At 56.3% G+C, this 18,431-nt stretch overlaps 1 protein-coding gene across 5 annotated transcripts in view; it reads left to right on the forward strand.

Moving 5' to 3' along the window:
• The window catches only part of ATP2A1 (ATPase sarcoplasmic/endoplasmic reticulum Ca2+ transporting 1), a 20,391-nt gene continuing 1,960 nt past the window's right edge, over positions 1–18,431 (forward strand). For 2 of the 5 annotated variants that reach the window (XM_085015635.1, XM_085015634.1), the window contains exons 1-16: positions 1–329; positions 1,008–1,090; positions 2,520–2,624; positions 3,396–3,534; positions 5,439–5,519; positions 6,339–6,424; positions 6,775–7,072; positions 7,834–8,000; positions 11,310–11,398; positions 11,966–12,068; positions 12,324–12,455; positions 15,347–15,469; positions 15,598–15,816; positions 17,005–17,340; positions 17,819–18,039; positions 18,146–18,348. In XM_085015635.1, coding sequence (XP_084871761.1) covers positions 305–329; positions 1,008–1,090; positions 2,520–2,624; positions 3,396–3,534; positions 5,439–5,519; positions 6,339–6,424; positions 6,775–7,072; positions 7,834–8,000; positions 11,310–11,398; positions 11,966–12,068; positions 12,324–12,455; positions 15,347–15,469; positions 15,598–15,816; positions 17,005–17,340; positions 17,819–18,039; positions 18,146–18,348 — 2,410 coding nt within the window. In that variant the 5' untranslated portion in view covers positions 1–304. 5 annotated transcript variants of the gene reach the window in all.

Consider the following 18,431-nt stretch of genomic DNA (forward strand, 5'->3'; position numbering starts at 1 on the left):
GGCCGGCTGCTGCAAGTGGGACTGGGGTCAGAGCTTCGTGGAGGGAAGAATAAGCTGGGGGGGGTAGGAGAGAGAGAGGAAGAAACCCAGACGGACAGGCAGGTGGACACACTGAGGAAGGCCCCCCACGCGTGAGGAAACCCCCCCAGAAGGAACAGACCGCCCCCTGGCCCCCAGGAAGGGAGCACCATGGAGGCTGCACACTCCAAGACCACAGAAGAATGTTTGGCCTATTTTGGGGTGAGCGAGACCACAGGCCTCACCCCGGACCAAGTTAAGCGGCATCTGGAGAAATACGGCCACAATGGTAAGTGTCCCTTGCAGGAGAGGCCGGTCGTGCCCTCCCGCATCCGCACAACACACACATGGACTCACACTCACACACACCAGGGCCTTGCGCTCCAGGGGATCCTAGGGAGGAGACAGGTCATGGACCAATGACTGCAGGGGAGGGGAGGATACTGAGAAAACAGGGTCCCTGAGACCCAGAGATTGGAGAAGTTCTATGGATAACCTTGGTGAACCTCAGCTGCCCTTTTGGTGGCCTGATTCTCTTACCTTAGCCACAAAGTCCTGGGTGCGGGCGGCATTGCACTGAATGCCAAATGAATGTGTCCTTTTCTTCTTTCTCTCTGGGCAGAGCTCCCTGCTGAGGAAGGTAAGTTCCACCTCTTCCCCTCTGTGCCCCACTCCCTTCTTCCTGCCCTCTCCTTCTGACTCCTGGGACAAATGTTCCTCCCCAAAGGTTAGAGCCTGGCCTGGGGCAGAAGTTTCCGGGCACTTTCTCCTTGAGGCATCCAGCCCTTGAACAACTGCCCACTCCTTGGAGGAGCCTGTTTTTGGACTCCTGGCCTGTTCCCTCAGCCCTTTTCTCAGCATCAAATGGCCTGCCCATCACCACAGACCCTTTCTGCTCCAGGCTGGATCCCAGCCTGCACCCAGAGTCCCAGCCGGTCATCTGTTAGACCTTAACCCCGAGGGCTCCCTCCCCTTGCTTCTTCCCCCAGGGAAGTCCCTGTGGGAGCTGGTGATAGAGCAGTTTGAAGACCTCCTAGTGCGGATCCTTCTCCTGGCCGCCTGCATTTCCTTTGTAAGTGTGGGAGGGCCTCTGAGGGCTGGCTGGGGCTGTGGGTTGGGGGGATCTGGAGAGTCTGCTGGCGACCGGCTCCAAATCATGGGTTCCTCTAGTCCGAGCCTTCAGCATCCTATTCTCCAGACCAGAACCGAGAGAGGTGGGGTGACGCTGATTTGCATATTCCTCTGTCCTCCCCCACACCCCACAGGCAGGTTTTATTTTAAGCTTTAGGGTGTTCTCAGCCAAAACATTGAAGCTAAGCCGCCCCCGGAGCTTCAAGGGCTCCGAGGTCTCGGGTTACCCCCCTAAGCGCTCCGCGGCTGGGCTCCACGGCTCACACGCCGCCGCTGAGGTTCCCAGGCCACCACTGCTCCCGGCATGCCGCGGGACGCACAAACCGCTCCACCAATCCCTGAGCATCCTGACACCCCGGCCCCGCCCTCCTGGCGCTGATTGGTTGAAGCAAAGACTCCCTCCCAGAGGCGGGAAAAAGCGGCTGGTGCCAGGGTGACTCCAAAAGCACCTAATGGCCCAGACCCCTCATCTGTCTCTGAGCTTCGCCTCCCAACTCCCCCCATCGGGGCTGGAACTCCGGGATCCCCCTCCTCACTCACCTGACCTGACCTGACCCTTCCCCCTCACAGCCTCAGGGCCGCCCCCACCGCCCTCTTAAGGCCCTGGCACCTCTCCTGCCCTGGAGCTCCCCTCAGCACCCACCATCCCAGCATCCAGCCTGCATTTGAGAGTTTCTTCCTTAACATCTTAGTTCTCAAAGACAAGACTCTGGAGGCCCCAAAGTCCCCGTGTCCCCTGGTCTCTATAGTGGAGGCCCCGTGGGCCCCTGAGTACTAGCTGGCAGGGCCTCCCTTCTCCTTCTCAGATTTGCTCCTTGACATTTGCCTGGGGCTGTTGCCTGGCAGTGGCAACAGCTGGGGTGGGGTGTGTACAGGAGGCCCCGTAACACTATCCCCCCCTCCTGCTCCCTCTTGAAATTGGAGCTTCCCTGCCTCGTCTTGCTGTGGGGGAGGGCCATGGGTGGGCCCAGCGCCTGCAGGGACCACAGGGTCTTGCCTAGCGCGTTTTGGCTCCTGTGGGATGGATGTGGCTCAGGGGGCAGTTGGCCTGGGTGTCCCCGGAGCTTCGTTTACAAGCCAACTACTTGGTCAGGGAAACCTGAAAGCATTCCCAGCTAATCCCTGAGCTGTGCATGTCTGTGCCCGCCTGTGCCCGCTGAATATCAGCAACCGCCGGGCTCGTGTGAGTCTGGGCCATGGAGCGTGTCGGCCCTCAAAGCGACGTGGGGCGGCGGTGCTCCTGTGATGCCCCGTCCCATTTGCTCCTGTGCAGGTTCTCACCTCCATTTCTTCTCCTCACCCCTGTGGGGGGGGGGGAAGAGTGTGGGGGGGCTTAATTACCCATTCTCCTCCCTTCCCTTGTTCCCCAGGTGCTGGCCTGGTTTGAGGAAGGCGAAGAGACAGTCACTGCCTTTGTCGAGCCCTTTGTCATCCTCTTGATCCTCATTGCCAACGCCATTGTGGGAGTTTGGCAGGTTAGCTTTGACGCTGCCTCATTCCTTCACATCCTGACACTGAACACTGAACGTGAGGCCAGCCTCCGTCCCCGTCTCCTCCTCCTCCTCCTCCTCCATCACCTCCCCTGGGCTTGCCTTGTTCTCTGGTCCTTTTGCTCAGTTTGGAAAAGGAACAGAACATTGGAAGGACAGGGGGGTGGGGGGATGGGGAGGACTGGTCCCTACTGTCACTTGCTGGCTGTACAACCCTGGGCAAGTTCCTTCATCTCTCTGAATCTCAGTTTCCTTGTCTATAAAATGAGGCTCATCATCCCGGCCCTCAGAATTGTGGTGACACGTAACAAGACAATGAGTGTGAACGTGCCCAGCCCTGTGTGTGGCCTATGGGAGGATTTCTGCAAATGCTAGTTTGATGTCCTTTTTTCTCTTACCTTATACCATCCTCTGCTTTTCCTATCCCCTGCTTTCTGATTTTTTTAAAATTCTCCTTCCAAACCCCTCTGTCTGTTCTAGGCTGTGAGTCAGTTTCCTCAACACACACACGCACACGCACACACACACCCCTTCATGTTGGGTCGGGGGCGGGGGGGGGGGATTGTCTTCTTCCCTGGGCCAGGAGCCAGGACTGCATAACCTGCCTCCTTCCCTGTGATGCCCCCACTTCCCCCGGGGACTCCGGTCCCTACTCTTCTGAACCTACACCACTTGCATCCTCCCAGACCAGTGCCCTCTCATCCCACCACCTCCCTTCCTCTGCCAACCCTCCTCTCCTCAACCCTGTCCCCCCAGGAGCGGAATGCAGAGAATGCCATTGAGGCTCTGAAGGAATATGAGCCCGAGATGGGGAAGGTCTACCGGGCTGACCGCAAGGCAGTACAAAGGATCAAGGCCCGAGACATTGTCCCCGGAGACATCGTGGAGGTGGCGGGTAAGTGATGGGGACGAGTGGTCCAGGATGGGTCCGAGGCCAAGAAGATGTGTATGTGGAGAGTGGGGGCTGATTGGCCCTTGGTCGTGGTGTCCAGAAGGTAGCCGGGATGGTGGACTTTCTGCTTCTCCTTCCCAGACTCCTCAGGAGGTCACCCCAGGGCACGGTGGCCAGAGCACCCCCCCTCTCCGTCAGCGTCTCAGCAGGAACAGCCAGTCCTGTCCCTGAAGCTGCAGGCAGACCCCCTGCTCCCCCTCCTCTCCCCGAGCACTTGCAGGCAACAGGTGGAACCCAGGCCCTGCCAATGGCCCCGTCTCCACCCCCACCCTCCTGAGGCCTGGCTTCCCTCTCCTTCCACCCACCCCCAAGCTTGGTCAGCTTTAAATCTTGACCTCTCGGTGCCCTTGAGGCCTCTCGAAGGGGAAGGAGCGAGGGGAGAAGGGAGGAGGGGGGCCAGAGGCTCAAGCCCCCGACCATGTAAGGGAAACTCAGGCCCCGGGAAGAGAGCACGGGACCTGGGAGGAGGGGAGCGCAAGGAGGGCCCCGCCTCTCCGGTGAGGGACACTTAATGCCTGACCAGGGAGGGGTGGGGGCCGGGTGGCTAAGATTACTGGGATTCTGCCCCCTTCAGCGGTTTTTATATTTGCCCCGTGCAGGCCTTCCCACGTCTCCAGGCCCCTGGCATAGGGAGATGTCTCTTTCTAGGCCTGCTTCCCTCCACCGGACACCCAAGTCGCCACTCTTGGGAAGCTTGGAGTCAGGGAGGGAGGGCGGGCTGAAGACCCCGGTGCCCCATCCCAGGGCGGTCCTGCCGCGGTGATAGTTTGGAGTCAGCGCCATGCATGTCTATAAATATCATTTGAGCTTTGGTGACGGTGTCCCGCCCAGCTCCCTTGCCGCCTCCTCCCTCCTCTGTCAGCTTCCTCTGGCACAGGAGGAGCAACCTTAGGAACAGGGAAAGGAAAGCAGCCAAACCCCATCCCCAGCACCATCCTGGGGACCAGGCGGGACCAGGCGGGGAGGCGCTTAGCTCCACAGGGGCATCTGAGTGGAGGGGGCGGGCATCCGCCATGTCCCCCAGGCGCTCGGGTTCCTGGTCTGCCCCCCTCCTTCTGTGCATGTCCCTTGGCCTGTCCCCACCTTTCTCAGCTCTCTGGCCTGTGGGGCCTCCCCTGCCCCCCATTGCCCTGTTTCCTGCAGACTCCCCTTCTCTCCAGCCCATCTCCCCAGCTTGCTGACCATGGAGTCGTGCTGTCCCCCAGATGCTCAGCCCGGGGCGCCAGGCTTCTGATATGCATCCTGGGTCCTCCGTGCGGACCTGCCCAGCCCGTGCCCTCTGCCTCCATCCGCTCCTGCTGTGTCTTCCCTTCCCCCGCTTTCCTCTCCTGCTTCTCAGCTTTTGCCTTGGTTAAGTGTCCCATATTTTCCCCTGTTTCTTGCTGCCTTCTCCTGCTCGTCTGTCTGGCTCAGTCTGTTTCCTCCGGTTCTCTCCCTGCCTGTCCCTCCCTATCTTTCTCGCTCGTGTTTCCCTCTGCTTTGCTGTCTCATCCTCAGTTTTTAGTTTCCCCTTAGATGACAGGATTGTCCCCAGTGTTGCCTGTAGTCATGCAGTGGACATTTATTGAGCACCTACTGTGTGCCCCAGCACCCCAGCCCTGCCCTCAGCAGGCTCACAGGTTAGTGGGGAGAAAAATATTCAGCAGGAGGGGCCAACCATGGAATGAGTGTTAGAGGGAGATGCTGGCTGGGACGACAGGAGCACAGCCCAGGTGACACCCCCCCACCCCGCCCCCTCTCCCGCGAGGCCTGAAGGATGAGGTGAGGTCATCAAAGACTGGGTTTTTCTTAGGGAGGAAGAAAACTCCCTTCTCAACTGGTTTCGCTCTCTTGTCCTCTCTCCACAGTGGGGGACAAAGTCCCCGCGGACATCCGCATTCTCACCATCAAGTCCACCACCCTCCGGGTCGACCAGTCCATCCTGACAGGTCTGTTGGCTGGGGTGGGAGGGTGCATCGCGGGGGCATGAGGACGAGGATGGGATGAGGGAAGAGCTGAGCGGACAGACAGGGACGAGAGAGGACCCCGGGCAGGGCAGTAGGGCCCCCTCGTGGCTCCATGGCGGTGGCAACGGCACTGCTCAGCTTTATTCGCTGCCTAAGCCTGGAACACAAGGGGTCAGGGACACGGCGGGACATTGGTGCCCATTTCAGATGGCTGTCAGCCCATCCCTTCCGCTAAGACATACGGACACCTCACCTAGACCACTGTCCTGTCTGCTCCAAAGCCCCCAGGGGAGGGAGCAGAGATCCTAGGATAAGGGTGGGTTCAGATGCACCTAAAACCGCAGCTTCTTGAGAGGGCCCGTCGTGGCTCAGTGGTTAACAACTCTGACTAGGATCCGTGAGGATGCAGGTTCCATCCCTGGCCCCCTCAGTGGGGTTAAGGATCCGGCGTTGCCATGAGCTGCAGTGTAGGTCGGAGATTCCGCTCGGATCTGGCATCGCCGTGGCTGTGGGGTAGGTCAGTAGCTGTAACTCCGATTCGACCCCTAGCCTGGGAACCTCCATATGCCATGGTGTGACCCTAAAAAAAAAAAGAAAAAAGAAAAAAGGTCCGTTCAGTTTAAGTGCAGCGGGTTTCCCATCTGCCTCTGCTGGCTTCTTCCAGAGTCCAGACTTTCTCCAGGGTTGTCTCGGGATCCTTCCCAGGCCCCATACCGCCGAGCGAGGAGAGAGTTGGAGTGGGAGGTGTGGGAGACGGACGCAAGGTCATCTGAAACCCCCTTGGTCTCCCCTTCTCCACAGGCGAGTCTGTCTCTGTCATCAAGCACACAGAGCCTGTTCCCGACCCCCGGGCTGTCAACCAAGATAAGAAGAATATGCTCTTCTCGGTGAGTGGTCTGGGACCAGCATCCAGGGTCAGCCGTCCGGGGTCAGCCGTCCGGGGCCAGCCGTCCAGAGTCAGCCATCCGGGGCCAGCTGTCCAGGGTCAGCCGTCCAGGGTCAGCCATCCAGGGCCAGCCATCCAGGGTCAGCTGTCCGGGGTCAGCCATCCAGGGTCAGCCATCCAGGGTCAGCCATCCACGGTCAGCTGTCTGGGACCAGCTATGGTGCACCCGCGTCAGGGGCCCTGGTCTGGGAGAGATGTGGTGGCGTGGCGAGAGATGGTGCCCACAGCTGGGGGTGGGGATGCAGCCCAAGGGGCATCACCCGACTCCTGGCTTCTCCTCCCCCTTCCCAGGGCACCAACATTGCCGCCGGCAAGGCCATAGGCATCGTGGCCACCACTGGGGTGAGCACCGAGATCGGGAAGATCCGTGACCAAATGGCCGCCACAGAGCAGGACAAGACCCCTCTGCAGCAGAAGCTGGATGAGTTTGGGGAGCAGCTGTCCAAGGTCATCTCCCTCATCTGCGTGGCCGTCTGGCTCATCAACATCGGCCACTTCAACGATCCTGTCCACGGGGGCTCCTGGATCCGGGGCGCCATCTACTACTTTAAGATCGCCGTGGCCCTGGCTGTGGCTGCAATTCCAGAAGGTAGGGCTATCTCTCTCTCTCTCTCTCCCCTCCCGAGTGCTCGTCTCATCTGCAAAGACCCATTACCTACAGAAAGTAACATTTACAGAGTTCCCACTGTGGCTCTGTGGTAATGAACCTGACGAGCATCCATGAGGACCCAGGTTCAATCCCTGGCCTCTCTCAGCGGGTTAAGGATCCAGCGTTGCCATGAGCTGTGGTGTAGGTCACAGACGAGGCTCGGATCTGGCGGTGTTGCTGTGGCTCTGGCGTAGGCCGGCGGCTGCAGCTCTGATTCAACTCCTATCCTGGAAACTTCCATGTGCTGTGGGTGTGGCCCTAAATAAAAAGACAATTAAAAAAAAAAAAGTGAAAGAGGAGTTCATGTCTTGGCACAGCGGAAACAAATCTGACCAGGAACTATGAGGATGCTGGTTCGATCCCTGGCCTCGCTCAGTGGGTTAAGGATCCGGCATTGCTGTGAGCTGTGGTGTAGGTCGCAGACGTGGCTCAGATCTGGCATTGCTGTGGCTGTGGTGTAGGCCAGCAGCTGTAGCTCCAATTCAATCCCTAGCCTGGGAACCTCCATATGCCTCGGGTGTGGCCCTAAAAAGACAAAAGACAAAAAAAAAAAAAAAAAAGAGAGAGAGAAGAAAGTAACATTTACGAGTTCCACGGATCAGGACCTGCTATCTTTGGGGACCACTCTTCAGTACCCCTCTAGGTCTCCCTCCCTCCCCCAGGACCAAGCCCTCGCCCATATGCTCTCCTTCTCCCCACAGGCCTTCCTGCCGTCATCACCACCTGCCTGGCCCTGGGCACCCGCCGGATGGCAAAGAAGAACGCAATTGTCAGGAGCTTGCCCTCCGTAGAGACTCTGGGCTGCACCTCTGTCATTTGTTCCGATAAAACGGGCACCCTTACCACCAACCAGATGTCTGTCTGCAAGGTTAGGAAAGGGTGGCAGCTCCCACCCAGTTGATGGCCTTTGGGGCCAGATGAGCCCCGCCCCCCCAAAGATGGGGCTACCCCTTCATCCCTGGCAGCATCTTTTTTTGGGGTGTGCTGCACCCGAGGCATGTGGAGTTTCCAAGGTTAGGAGTCTAATCGGAGCTACAACCGCCGGCCTACACCACAGCCACAGCAACTCAGGATCTGAGTCACATCTGTGACCTACACTGTGGCGCACAGCAACACCGGATCCTTAACCCATTGAGTGAGGCCAAGGCTCGAACCCGCATCCTCATGGATCCTAGTCGGTTTTATTACCGCTGAGCCACGACGGGAACTCCAACTGGCAGCTTCTCATTTGGGCCTGAGAAAGAAATGCCCAGAAGGCACAGAGAGTGTTGTCCTGCCAGAGGGAGCAGAGCAGCGCCCTGTCCCAGGCAGAGAGCTCCCTGCAGCCACCATCCGTGTGCCAGATGCGGCTGTGTGTGGTCCCTAAGGCCCCGCAGTGGCCCTGTCTGGGGAGGAAACTGAAGCTCTGGGAGATTCAATGCACACCTAATAAGGAGCAGAACTGAGTTTCAAACCCAAGTCTGTCTGGCCCCAGAGCACCTACCGATTCACCGGACTGCCCCCTCATTCATGATGGGGCCTGGGGAGCCTGGCCACTCTAATCCCAAACAGCATTTCCTAAACCAGGGCATCCCCCCTGCTTAAAAAAACTTATTTGTTTATTTATTTATTTTTAGGGCCACACTGTGGCATATGGAGGTTCCCAGGCTAGGGGTCGAATCAAAGCTGCAGCTGGAGCCTCCACCACGGCCAGGGCAACGCCGGATCCAAGCTATCTCTGCAACCTACGCTGCACTTGGCGGCAACGCCAGATCCTTAACCCCCTGAGCAAGGCCAGGGATGGAACCTACATCCTCATGAATACCAGTCTGATTCTTAGCCCACTGAGCCACAACGGGAACTCCTTAACCAGGGCTGTTCATCTTTCCGGTGCTTTGGCGCCTTTGGCCATCCGGACCTCTACATTTCATATATTTAATGTATAACCTAAAACTCTCAGGATTCTCTTTTTAAATGACATCAGAAACCCATGATCGAAATACCAGCCATTGGAGTTCCTGTCGTGGCGCAGTGGTTAACGAATCCGACTAGGAACCATAAGGTTGCGGGTTCGATCCCTGCCCTTGCTCAGTGGGTTAATGATCCGGCGTTGCCGTGAGCTGTGGTGTAGGTTGCAGACACGGCTCGGATCCTGCGTTGCTGTGGCTCTGGTGTAGGCCGGTGGCTACAGCTCCGATTAGACCCCTAGCCTGGGAACCTCCATATGCCGCGAGAGCGGCCCAAGAAAATGGCAAAAAGACAAAAAAAGAAAAGAAAAGAAAAGAAATACCAGCCATCGAAATAATTTAAAAAGAGACCTGTGACTTTTGCGTTATGCTTCTTTATTAATGCAGTAAGTGGCAAGTCCAGCCGTGGAGCTCAGAATTGCCATAACGCTAAAGCTGCGATGAGCGTAAATGCTATTTTGAGAGCTCTGCGACCATGCAACGTGAGAGGAGACTATGTGTGATTATATTGGTGGCCAAGTCACAGGTTTTGCTAATACTAATGTGGTCCATTGTCCACATTCATAAAGTGGGAGGAAATGTTTACTGTCAGAGAGAAAAGACAAGGTGTCATTTTTTTTTTTTTTTTTTTTTTTTGTCTTTTGTCCTTTTAGGCCCGCCCCTGCAGCATATGGAGGTTCCCAGGTTTGGGGTCGAATTGGAGCTACAGCTGCCGGCCTACAGCACAGCCACAGCCCAATGCCAGATCCAAGCCGTGTCTTCGACCTACACCACAGCTCACGGCAACCCCGGATCCTTAACCCACTGAGCGAGGCCAGGGATCGAACCTGCCACCTCATGGTTCCTAATTGGATTCGTTTCCACTGCGCCACGACAGGAACTCCTCATTTTTGTTTGGCCGTCAAAGTTTACAGATCCCTTTGGTCCAGTGCGGGGAGGGGTGTGGGGGATCCTCCATGGACCCCAGGCAAAGAGCCTTTGCCCTAAACAGACTTTGGGGGACTTTTATCCGATGAATAGAAACTGCTGTTCTGAGAATCAGGGGCTGTGCTGTCAGATCAGGCCAAGAAAGGATGTACCCCTGGGGAGACCCCCATGCCTCTTGGCATTTGAAAGCCTCAGAGAAGGCTGACCCTTCATAGAGAGGGTGGATTTCACTTCGTTTAACCCAGAGTTTCCCCAAATGACCTGACCGCAGAAGCCTTTTGTCTTGGAACACGTCCTAAGGCCCCACACCTGCTCTGGTTCAGATGGGCTGCTCCCCTCTGCGTGGTGCGATCAACATCCCTCCAAAGCATTGGCTTCAAAGCCAGACTCCTAGGCTCCTGTCATGTTTCATAGGAATCAATGAATCACCCACATTTGAAATGTCAAGTGATTGCATAGGAAAATAACCAGAATTTCTAGTTCTTCCTACAAAACTGGAAGATCTGTGCACAGAGGCTGGGGCTGTAGGTGGGCCATGTGCTCACAAGTGGACTGGTGGCCACAGTCCCCACTACGCCTTATGGTGCACGTCTTACTTTACCAGCTGACCTGATGGAACCTCCAGCAGGACCTGCAGTAACATTTTTTTGTGTGTGTGTATCTGTGTGTGTCTTTTTAGGGCCATGCCCACGGCATATGGCAGTTCCCAGGATAGAGGTCCAATCGGTGAGGTAACCGCTGGCCTACACCACAGCCACAGCTACTCAGGATCTGAGCTGGGTTTGTGACCTACACCGCAGCTCATGGCAACACCGGATCCTTAACCCACTGAGCAAGGCCAGGGATTGAACCCACATTGTTACGGATGCTAGTCAGATTTGTTTCCACTGAGCCATGACAGGAACTCTGAAATAGGTCTTCCTTTTTTTTTTTTTTTTTTTTTTTTTTTTAGGGCTGTACCCGAGGCCTGTGGAAGTTCCCAGGCCACAGCTGCCAGCCTATGCCACAGCCACAGCAACGCCAGATCCTTGACCCACTGAGCGAGGCCAGGGCTCGAACCTTGACCTGCAGTAACTTTTGAGGCCACTCGCACAGGGGAGACTAATTGCAGGGGTGCGGTGGGAAAGGGGAGGGTGCAGGAGGAAAAGGGAAGGACCAGTGGGGGGATGAGGGTGGGAAGTTGGCTAAGTCCGCGCAGAGGGCCGGACAGAGGCGCGCTCGGGGCTCGGGCCTCCCCAGGCTGCAGCCTGCCTTCAAGGATGGGCACAGTTAGACCTCCGCGTGCCTGCCCTTCTCTTCTGCAGATGTTTGTCATCGACAAGGTGGAAGGGGACATCTGCCTTCTGAACGAGTTCTCCATCACCGGCTCCACTTACGCTCCAGAAGGAGAGGTGTAAGTGCCCCTAGAGTCATCATCCTCATCCCAGTTCCTCGTGCCCCTCCCCCTCACACATACACCTCCTCTTTGTTGGGGGGTGGGGGGTTGGGGGGGCACCTCCCTCTAGTTTGTTTGGTTTTTTTTTTTTTTTGGTTTTTTAGGGCCGCACCCGCGGCCTATGGAGATTCCCAGGCTAGGGGTTGAATCGGAGTTGTAGCCACCAGCCTACAGCACAGCCACAGGCACACGGGATCCAAGCTGTGTCTGCGACCTACCCCACAGCTCACGGCAACGCCGGATCCTTAACCCACTGAGCGAGGCCGGGGATCGAACCCGCAACCTTATGGTTCCTAGTCAGATTTGTTTCCATGGCGCCCCCATGAGAACGCCCAGACTCCCTCTAGTTTGCCTTCCTGTTTCTCTCCTGTTCCTTCCCTGACCTCCTTCTCTCTCCCACTTATCTCCCAATGGGTGGCCATCTCCCGCACCGTCCCTGATGGCGCTCCCTGGGCTCTCTCTGCATCTCATTCCCTCTCTTCTCCACCTGTCTCTTTCCCTTCCTTCCCCCGGCCCTGCTGCCAGCTTGAAGAATGATAAGCCAGTCCGGGCAGGGCAGTATGATGGCCTGGTGGAGCTGGCCACCATTTGTGCCCTCTGCAATGACTCCTCCTTGGACTTCAACGAGGTAACCTCTCCTCTCTGCTCCCGAGGCGGCCCCTCCTTCCCCCTCCAGCTGCCTCCGCATCCAGGCCTCCTCCGCAGGCCACAAGGCAGGGGGCAGGGGAAGGGTGTCCTTTGCACCAAGCCCTCTCCTGGGTGTCAGGGGACGACGGCGGCTGGCTCCCTTCCCCTTCTAGGTGGAAGGCGGGCGATGGGGTGGGATCGAGGGGCCAGAAGGACCCCGGGCATTTACATCCTCTCCTTCCTCTGCCCTCTCCAGGCCAAAGGTGTGTATGAGAAGGTGGGTGAGGCCACTGAGACAGCGCTCACCACCCTGGTGGAGAAGATGAACGTATTCAATACCGATGTGAGAAACCTCTCGAAGGTGGAGAGGGCCAACGCCTGCAACTCGGTGAGTCTGGGCTCCCTCCTCCCTGCAGGCCTTCTCCACCCCCACGCTGCCCAGGCCAGGACCTAAGGAACTTCAGGAAACACCACCCCTTTCCCCTGCACCCGTCTGGCCCCAGCATAGGCAGGCGGCCTCTCCAGTGCGCTCCTTGGCTGACTTTGTGTTGGCTCCTACCCCTGCACCTGTACTGCTCTTCCTGGGGCCCAGCTGCAGCAGCCCTGAATGAATGGAAGATGACTTTTCCAGGAGTTCCCGTTGTGGCTCAGTGGGTTAAAAACCCGACTAGTATCCATGAGGCAGGTTCAGTCCCTGGCCTCACTCAATAGGTTAAGGATGCAGCATGGGTGCAAGCTGCAGCGTAGGTCACAAATGCGTCTTGGGAGTTCCCGGCAAGGCTCATGGGTTAGCAAACCCAATGAGCATCCATGAGGATGCAGGTTCGATCCCTGGCCTCGTTCAGTGGGTTAAGGATCCAACGTTGCCATGAGCTGTGGTGTAGGTCAGAGGCGCAGCTCGGATCTGGCGTTGCTGTGGCTGTGGTGTAAGTTGGCGGCTTCAGCTCCCATTGGACCCCTAGCCTGGGAACTTCCATATGCCGCAGGTGCAGCCCTCAAAAGACAAAAGACAAAAAAACAAAAAAAACAAAAAAACAAAAAACAAAAACAACCAAATGTGTCTTGAATCTGGTGTTGCAATGGCTGTGGTGTAGGCTAGCAGCTGCAGCCCTAATTCAATCCCTAGCCTGGCAACTTCCATATGCTGGGCATGTGTGGCCCTAAAAAAAAAATAAATAAAAAAGAGTATTCCTATCTGGCGTTGCCGTGAGCTGTGGTGTAGATTGCACGTGCAGCTCGGATCCTGCATTGCTGTGGCTCTGGCATAGGCTGGCAGCTACAGCTCTGATCAGACCCCTAGCCTGGGAACCTCCAAATGCCATGGGTGTGGCCCTAGAAAAGGCCAAAAAAAAAAAAAAAAAAGGAGTATTCCTGTTGGTTCCCTCATTGAAAGGGATGGAGGATGGAGCTGGACACAGAAACCACAAGTGACCCATCCTGGAGCAGCCCCAGTTTCAACTCTGACCCGTAGAAACACACTTGAAACTAGAAATACACTTGTGTTTGGTGTTTTTTTTTTGACTTTTTTGCAATTTCTCTGGCCGCTCCTGTGGCATATGGAAGTTCCCAGGCTAGGGGTCGAATGGGAGCCGTAACCACCGGCCTACACCAGAGAAAACACACTTGTTTTGATCAGATCTCAAGACCTGATGTGGGATTTGGGAAATGTGACTGTTGCACATGCCTCTGCGTTCCCTTATTCCGATGAACAAGCTCAGTTCTGAATGTGACTATCTCCCTAAGTTTTTGCTACTAATATTTTTGAATGTCCATACTAAACCCCTTTGGGGTTTACCTTATATTCTCCACATTGCTCATTCCTTTTTCTTTTTGGTATATGCAAGATGCTCATTGCTGCTTTGTTTAATGAAACAAAAACAATGAAAATAACTTAAATATCTATCACTAAAGGATTCTTTTTTTTTTTTTTTTTTTGTCTTTTTGCCATTTCTTGGGCTGCTCCCACGGCATATGGAGGTTCCCAGGCTAGGGGTCGAATCAGAGCTGTAGCCGCAGGCCTACGCCAGAACCATAGCAATGCAGATCCGAGCTGCGTTTGCAAACCTACACCTCAGCTCACGGCAACGCCGGATCCTTAACCCACTGAGCAAGGCCAAGGATCGAACCCTCAACCTCATGGTTCCTAGTCGGATTCGTTAACCACTGTGTCACGACGGGAACTCCAAGGATTCATTTTTAAAATTTACAAATAATATGAACATTACCTTATTTTTTAATTTTTATTTTTTTTGCACCTGTGGCATATGGAAGTTCCCAGGCCAGGGGTTGTGTCAAAGCTTCAGGTACAGGCCTGCACCACAGCCACAGCACCATGGCTTCGAGCTGCATCTGTGACCTACCCTGGGGCTGTGGCCACAGAGGATCCTTAACCTATTGAGCGAGGCCAGGGATCGAATCTGCATCCTCATGGATCCTAGTGAAGTTCTTAATCTGCTGAGCCACAGTGGGAACTCCCACCTTATTTTTATTTATTGTTTTTGTTTTATTTTGTGGAGAAACATCCAGCATACATTTGGTACATTCATCTTTATGGAGTGTTTATTACTGCGTACCAGGCACCAGGTCCATGGTTTAACAACCCCCGTCTGTAGAAGCATACCCGTGATTGTTTACATTTAAGTTATTTAATAAAAGTAAAAACTCACTTTTCCTGGGCTCCATACACCATATTGGACCATCCAGAATATTAAAACATCCCACCACGGATGGTTCTACTGGACAGTACCATGTTACATCATCCTGTTTCTTTCTTTCTTTCTTTTGCTTTTGAGGGCCGTGCTCACAGCATATGGAGGCTGGGGTCAAATCAGTTACAGCCGCCAGCCTACACCACAGCCACAGCAATGCAGGATCCGAACCACGACTGTGACCCACACCACAGCTCGCAGCAACGCCGGATCCTTAACCCACTGAGCGAGGCCAGGGATCGAACCTGCGTCCTCATGGATCCTAGTCAGATTTGCTTCCACTGAGCCACAACAGGAACTCCACATCCTTCTGTTTCTATTGTGCTTTTAACTGGACACCGTAAGACAGTGACAGCCAGCCCTAGCCTTGGAATGTTCTTCATTTCTGCTGTAGGTGCCAGACTTAGCTTTATCTCAGACTTAACTTGGGGTCCACTCTGACCTCCAGATCCTTTTCGACTGTGTTTGAAGGGGTCTGGAACTCTTCCCTTCCAACACAGCATCATTGCTCTTTCCCCACCGGTCTCATGTCTCATGTCTGGCCTCTCCCTCCCTGTCTCCACTCTCTCAGGTGATTCGCCAGCTAATGAAGAAGGAATTCACACTGGAGTTCTCCCGGGACAGAAAGTCCATGTCCGTCTATTGCTCTCCAGCTAAATCCCGGGCTGCTGTGGGCAACAAGATGTTTGTCAAGGTCAGAAATCCGAGCGTGCCTCGGACCCCTCCTTCCTCCTAACCCCAAACCCCTGTCTTATCCCTGTTCCTCCCACACTGTGCGCTCGAAGGAACATAGTCTCTGAGAACTGCGTCCCGTTCTCCCAGGGCGCCCCCGAGGGGGTCATCGAGCGCTGTAACTACGTGCGGGTTGGTACCACCCGGGTGCCGATGACAGGGCCGGTGAAGGAGAGGATTCTGTCGGTGATCAAGGAGTGGGGCACTGGCCGGGACACCCTGCGCTGCCTGGCCCTGGCCACCCGCGACACCCCCCCAAAGCGAGAGGACATGGTCCTGGATGACTCTGCCAGGTTCATGGAGTACGAGGTGAGCACATGGAAGCCTCCCGAGGCCTCCGAGGCACCCGCCTCACCCCCTCCACCAGCACCCCTGTCATTTCCTCCTTTGAGTCACAGGCCGTTTGAGTTTGAAAGAACTCTAGGCATCACCTAGTCCAGGGCTACTTCGTGTGTGGTCCTTGGACCTGTCTGAGATGAGGGGAGGTGCTCGTGCCAGGATGGAAGTCAGCCATGTGACTAGGTGCCGCTGCTGTGTTTCCACAGTGAGGTTTTCTCTTTTTTGTCTTTTTTTTTTTTTTTTTTTTTGCCTTTTCTAGGGCAGCACCCGCGGCATATGGAGGTTCCCGGGCTAGGGGTCTAATTGGAACTGTAGCCACCGGCCTACACCACAACCACAGCAACACGGGATCCGAGCCGTGTCTGTGACCCACACCACAGCTCACGGCAATGCCGGATCCTTAACCCACTGAGCAAGGCCAGGGATCAAACCCGCAACCTCATGGTTCCTGATCAGATTCGTTAACCACTGCGCCACGACGGGAACTCTGACAGTGAGGTTTTCTTAAGACACGCATCGGGGAGTTCCCCTTGTGGTTCAGCAGTAATGAACCCAGACTAGCATCCATGAGGACACGGGTTATCCTTGGCCTGACTCAATGGGTTAAGGATCTGACATTGCCGTGAGCTGTGATATAGGTTGCAGATGTGGCTTGGATCCCACATTGCTGTGGCTGTGGGGTAGGCTGGGAACCTCCCAGCCTGGGCACCTCCATATGCCTCGGGTGCAGCCCTAAAAAAAGCCAAAAAAAAGGAAAGAAACAGTTGCATCGACCTTCTGGCACCAGCTCTTTATCTCGTAGTGGACCTGCTCTCTGCAGAGCACCAAAGTCCACATTTTATAGAAGCAGCAGTATGGCCTGACAGTGACATAGATTGGCTCAAAGGTGTAGACCAAGGGAGTGGCCTTGTTGGAAGCAGAAACTACCTCCCCCACTTCCAGCTCGAGTTCTTTCTATGAAAGACCTGCTCTGCCACCTGTGACGGGCCTGGTGCCGCCAGGCCTGCAGGTCTATCTGTGAACAAGGCACATTTGCTGCCCTCGTTCGAAGCCCCACTGAAGCTTGAACACCTGGCCCAGGGACAGCTTCCCCCCCACCCCACCCCCCGCTGCCCCAGCCTTCCTCCCCCACCCTGTCGCTCTCCCCTCCCTCCCCAGACGGACCTGACATTCGTGGGTGTGGTGGGCATGCTGGACCCGCCCCGCAAGGAGGTCACGGGCTCCATCCAGCTGTGCCGCGATGCTGGCATCCGGGTGATCATGATCACAGGGGACAACAAGGGCACGGCCATTGCCATCTGCCGACGAATTGGCATCTTTGGGGAGAACGAGGATGTGGCCGACCGAGCCTACACCGGACGGGAGTTCGACGACCTGCCCCTGCCTGAGCAGCGGGAGGCCTGCCGGCGCGCCTGCTGCTTCGCCCGCGTGGAGCCCTCCCACAAGTCCAAGATCGTGGAGTATCTGCAGTCCTATGATGAGATCACGGCCATGGTGAGAAAACCGGGGTACATGGGGGTCTGGCGTGGGGTGGTCTGCTTAGTGTCCTGGGAGCTGACCGCCTTGGGGAGCTGGGGACCCTGGGAGGACAGGCCTGAGCAGGGGCCTTAGCAAGGGGCACAGAGAGGAAGGATTCGGTTCTGATGAAAAGTCTCGGGAGTTCCCATCATGACTCAGTGGTTAATGAATCCGACTAGGAACCATGAAGTTGCGGGTTCGATCCCTGGCCTTGCTCAGTGGGTGAAGGATCTGGCATTGCCGTGGGCTGTGGTGTGGGTCACAGACATGGCTCGGATCCCACGTTGCTGTGGCTCTGGCATAGGCCGGTGGCTACAGATCCGATTAGACCCTAGCCTGGGAATCTCCATATGCTGTGGGAGCAGCCCTAGAAAAGGCAAAAAGACAAAAAAAGAAGCGTCTTAAGGGGGATTTGCGGAAAGGGCTGCGTCCCACCTTCTCTCTCTCCCCGCAGACAGGTGACGGTGTCAATGACGCCCCCGCCCTGAAGAAGGCCGAGATCGGCATTGCCATGGGATCCGGCACTGCCGTGGCCAAGACAGCCTCCGAGATGGTGCTGGCGGACGACAACTTCTCCACCATCGTGGCCGCGGTGGAGGAGGGCCGCGCCATCTACAACAACATGAAGCAGTTCATCCGCTACCTCATCTCCTCCAACGTGGGCGAGGTGGTCTGGTGAGCAGCCGGGCCGGCCATCCAGGAGGAACCCGGGGCTGGTGGAGGGAGGGGTGACCGCAGGCCCGGGATCCAGGACAGACATGTGACCGCCTCCTTCTGGCAGCATCTTCCTGACAGCTGCCCTGGGGCTGCCTGAGGCCTTGATCCCCGTGCAGCTGCTGTGGGTGAACCTGGTGACGGACGGGCTCCCGGCCACAGCCTTGGGCTTCAACCCTCCAGACCTCGACATCATGGACCGGCCCCCCCGGAGCCCCAAAGAGCCCCTCATCAGCGGCTGGCTCTTCTTCCGCTACATGGCAATTGGGGGTGAGCCGGATGGGCCCCCACGCTCCTTCCCAGCCCTGGGGACGAGCGCCTCTGTGGGACACCAGCCTGTCCACCGCAGCCAC

This window comes from Sus scrofa, chromosome 3 (genome assembly GCF_054392235.1).
Source record: "Sus scrofa isolate SSC_HxYL_T2T_F1_AM1 chromosome 3, Sscrofa_HxYL_maternal_Yorkshire_Landrace_v2.0, whole genome shotgun sequence".
In the NCBI taxonomy this organism is placed as follows: Eukaryota; Metazoa; Chordata; class Mammalia; order Artiodactyla; family Suidae; genus Sus; species Sus scrofa.